The 4,818-nt window shown below is 47.6% G+C and overlaps 1 protein-coding gene across 2 annotated transcripts in view; it reads left to right on the top strand.

Moving 5' to 3' along the window:
- Positions 1 to 4,818, top strand: part of LOC109925541 (exocyst complex component 3) — a 48,343-nt gene that overhangs the window by 37,952 nt on the left and 5,573 nt on the right. For both annotated transcript variants that reach the window (XM_048618187.1, XM_048618186.1), the window contains exons 10-11: positions 698 to 853; positions 3,583 to 3,704. In XM_048618187.1, the coding sequence (XP_048474144.1) occupies positions 698 to 853; positions 3,583 to 3,704 (278 nt within the window). The remainder of the gene's footprint in view (positions 1 to 697; positions 854 to 3,582; positions 3,705 to 4,818) is intronic.

Here is a 4,818-nt window from a genome sequence, read left to right as displayed (position 1 = left end):
CTGTGTGTGTGTGTGTGTGTGTAGCGGCGCTGTGTACTGTCTCACTGCGTGTGGAGGTGCCGGGTTACACTGGGGCGGACAAAGTCAGATGTCACACGACACCAGATTGTAGTCCAACAGGTTTTTTAAAAATCACACGCTTTCTGAGCACTGCCCCTTTGTCAGGCCGTTGGAGGCCATGCCTTAGCTGCTTGGGGCCTGACGAAGGAGCAGCGCTCCAAAAGCTTGTGATGTTAAATTAACCTGTTGGATGACTACCTGGTTTCGTGTGACATCTGACTTAGTCCCAGTGTATACAGTCTCCTTATTTACAGACATACTGTCTACAGCCCCAGCGTCACTACTTTAGGAACAGACTCTGTAGAGTCCCAACACACGCTGTCCCATTACTGTATGGCCGCATTCTCTACAATCATGCAACTCAAAACTGTGTAGGGTGCCAGTGCATACTGTCCCAGTGTGTACAGTTCCACTATCTACAGAAACACACAATCCCAGTCTATACAGTAGGTATGATCCCAATAACTACAGATTGTCTGCCTACAGTCCCATAGCCTCCCCCTAGCCCTCACACACTAAGGTGCTATAGTCATATTATCATCAACACAAGGCTGAGTTAGCCTGCGATTTGAGTCCTTTACGCATCAATCTGCTTCAAACTAAATCAAGGTGTGTTTTTTCTCCCCCTCCCCTCCAGGATTTGGTGAATGGTATTCACAAAAAGGTGGTCATTGAGTATTTGAGAGCCATGATGCAGACGAGGATAGTTTGCAATTCAGCAGATATGCGAGTGAAAGTTGCGGGACGGCTGAATAACGAGTCTACAGAGCTCAGGGAGCTGTTCGAAAACCTGGTGAGAAAACCTTCTTCAGAAACGATGGGGCTGTATGTTAGACGCTGGAATTCTGCACACTGCTCCAGTCAGAACATTACAAGGAGGACATCATTGCTCTGGAGAGAGTACAGAGGAGATTTACAAGGATGGAACCAGGGCTTGAAAATTAGAGCGATGAGTAAAGATTGAGGAGGCTGCAGTTGGGGGTCACGGAGCCCATAGTGTCCAGGGATGTGCGGGGGGTTAGCCATGGGTTACAGGGTGAGGTGTGGGTGAGATGCTCTTCAGAGGGGCAGTATGGACTCGATGGGTAGAATGGCCTCTTTCTGCGCTGCAACCTCTATGAGGTCACCCCTCAGCCCCCGACACTCCAGGGAAAATAGCTCCAGCTTTTTCAGCCTCTCCCTGTATCTCAAACCCTCCAACCCTGGCAACATCCCTGTAAACCCAGCTTGGTGGTTGAGATGGAAACCCATTGAGGAGGAATCTGGATCTGCCCCTGAAGGGCAGTAAGCTGCAAGGGTATGGACCAGGTGCTAGAAGGTGGTGTAGACAAGGCAGTTGGTTAATTCAGCTGGCACTAACAGAATGGGCCGAATGGCCTCTTTCTGTGGCTCCTTTCGTGGGAGGCAATGACAGTGGTAAAGAATCACTAAATACATGGTAACATTGACGATAAATCTTGGTAGCAACCATCACAAACAGCCCAAGGTTCAGAAAGTCTGAGAAAAGACCATTGATCTAAAGCATTAACTTTGTTCCTCTTTATGGAAGCTTCTCCGAACTGTGGAGTTCCTCCAGCAGGTTCTGTGCAGATCTCAGATTCCCAACACCTGCAGTATTTTTGCTTTTGTATCAACATGAGCAGGCCCAGAAAACGACAGCCCCTGTGATTCTAATAGAGGCTTGTCACTACACCAATGGCTTATGGGATTGATTGGTCTCCATTGCTCACTCCCACTCAGACTCGACTTTCGCAGGCCACACACGTTCGGAGAAAGGCAGAGACAGACACAAACAGTGAGATAGGATAAAGAATTGAAATGACATGGAATGCGAGTCAGAGGGAGAAAGAGGTTGGGAAAGTTTGGGGACATAGGAAGAGTAGATCATTCAGCCCCTCAAATCCGTTTCATTATTCATGGTTGATCTGTGGCCTAACTCCTTACACCAGCCTTTGGCCCATATCCCTTAATACCTCTGCTTAAGCAAAATTTATCTGTTACAGATTTAAAATTAACAACTGATCCAATGCCATTTGTGAAAGATAGGTTTCAAACCTCTTCTAGCCTGTGTGTATAGAAGTGCTTCCTAACATCTCTCCTGAGTGGTTTGACCCTAATTCTCAGATGATGCTCTTAGCTCTAGAATCCCCAATCAGTGGAAATAGTTTATCTTTACCTTCGCTGTCTTTCCCTGTTATTATCTTGAAGTCTTTGATCAGATCATCCCTTAACCGTCTCAGTTCTAGAGAAAGCAGGCCTGATTTGAATAATCTCTCCTGATAACTTAACCCCTGAAGTCCAGGTATCATTCATGTGTTGGGTAGGCAGTGGGGTAATGTTACTGAACTAACAATCCAGAACTAGGGGCATGGGTTCAAATCCTGCCAAGATGAAATTTGAAATCAATCTAGAATTAAAAAGGGTAACCTAATGCCTTTGACCCATCTAGTTCATTAAAGTCCTTTAGGGAAAGGAATCTGACATCCTTACCCGGTCTGGCCTACAGGTGACTCCAGACCCACAGCAATGTTGATTCTTAACTGCCCTCTGGGGCAAAAAATGCTGACCGAAGCAGTAACACCCTAATCCCATGAGTGAATAAAACGAACCTGTTTTGGCTGAAATTGGGATGATCATAACTAAGTGATAGCAAAACCTGCAGATGCTGGAGTCAGAGACAATACAGTGAGGAGCTGGAAGAACGCAGCAGGCCAGGCAGCATCAGAGGGGCAGGAGGGCTGACGTTTCGGGTCGGGACCCTTCTTCAGAAATGGGCTGAAGAAAGATCCCGACCCAAAACGTCAACTTTCCCGCTCTTCTGCTGCTGCCTGGCCCGCTGTGTTCCTCCAGCTCCACACCATGTTATCTATGATTATAACTAAGATTTATCAGCAGTTTCACTGAGTTTTTAACTACTTCTTAGCATTTTTTTTAATGTTGTTGGCTAGGCCAGCGTTTATTACCCATCCCTAATTGCCCAGAGGGCAGTTAAGAGCCAAACACATTGCTGTGGGTCTGGAGTCACATGTAGGCCCAGACCAGTTAAGGATGGCAGTTTCCTTCCATTAAGGATATTAGTGAACCAGATGGGATTTTATGACAATCAACAGTGGAGTCATGGTTGTTAGATTACAAATTCCAGATTTTCTTTTCCTTGGTGAATTCAAATTCCACTATCTGCTTTGGTGGGATTCAAACCCAGGTCCCTGGAACATTACCATGTGTCTCTGGGTTAACAGTCTACTAACAATGCCACTAGGCTATTGCCTACCCAGTTGCTAGCATCGCAGGAATGTTATTGAACAGGAACAGGCCATTTGGCCCATTGTTGGTGAACCTAGATGGACAGCACTCATATCCTGCATATGAATTTAGACAAAATTTGGCTGGAGCTGCCCAGCTCAATACGTACCAATGGCTTGAGATCACTGGGCCCACCGCTGACAGTAATGGACTCAAGGCTTCATTCCCTCTTCTGTGGTACTAATTGTTCCTCAACGCTGTCCCCTTCCTTTCCCTCAGGATTCCAATGCATCCTGGCTGAATCCTGCCATTGGTCACCTGGCTGAGATTATCTCCCTGAAGGATACTTCCTCCATCCAGGTGGAAGTTGGGGCTTTGGTGGACAGCTACCCTGACGTTCGGTGAGTTACAGCCTGCTTCTTGTCTCTGTCCTCCTCCCCTGGGCCCTTGCTTCATACAGCCACAACAAGGCAGAGGGAGAACCCAACACGTGGATGATTAACATGGAGCTGGAAAGGCACACCTGGTCAGGCAGCATCTGAGGAGCATCCGAGGCCAAAATGTTGACTTTCCTGCTCCTCAGCTACTATCTGACCCTGCTGTGCCTTTCCAGCTCCGCATTTATTGACTCCAGCTTCCAGCTTACTGTCTCCGTACGGACAATTAACACCATCTCATGCTGAATGCAATCAATGAAGATCTTTAGAGAAAGCCATTTTGAAAGGGCATTCATGGCTCCCCACCTTCCCACGGAAATCCTGCAGCCAGGATTGTCCCTCCGAGGCAAGAAAGAGATTTTTGGGGTCCTGAATGCACAATCTAATGGGGAGTCTGTCACCAGTCTCAATTTGTCAGGACCATTATCTTAATCAGTGTGGGATGGCTCATGTGCTGGAGAGAAAGAGCCTCAACCATCAGTATCCATAGCTCCAGACTCCAAAGTCCCCATCAACATCCTGGGGGTTACCATTAACCAGACTCTCAACTGGACTCACTACATAAACACAGTGGCTACAAGGCTCAGAGGATGGGAATATTTTAGCAAGTAACTCACCTCCTGACTCCCCAAAGCCTGTCCCACCATCTACAAGTCAGGAGTGTGAGGGAATACTCCCCACTTGCCCTGGATGGATGCAGCTCCAACAACACTCAAGAAGCTCGACCTCATCCAGGACAAAGCAGCCCCCACTTGATTGGCGCCACATCCACAAACATCCCACTCCCTCCACCACCGACGCTCAGTCACAGCAGTGTGTACCATCTACAAGATGCGCCGCAGAAATTCACCAAAGATCCTCAGACAGCACCTTCCAAACCCACGACCCCTTCCATCCAGAAGGACAAGGGGCAGCAGATACATGGGAACACCACGCCCTGGTTTGAGCAGGCAGGTCAGCACCACTTTCTGAAGGGATAACTTGGGATGAGCAATAACGACCAGCAATGCCAACAACTGATGAACAAATGTAAGACCACAACATTTACATAAATGTACACACTCTCACACTCTCACAC

The sequence above is a fragment of the Rhincodon typus genome, chromosome 39 (assembly GCF_021869965.1).
Source record: "Rhincodon typus isolate 14 chromosome 39, sRhiTyp1.1, whole genome shotgun sequence".
Classification (NCBI taxonomy): Eukaryota; Metazoa; Chordata; class Chondrichthyes; order Orectolobiformes; family Rhincodontidae; genus Rhincodon; species Rhincodon typus.
Note: the sequence above shows the minus strand (reverse complement) of the source record. Positions and strands in the feature narration are given on the sequence as shown.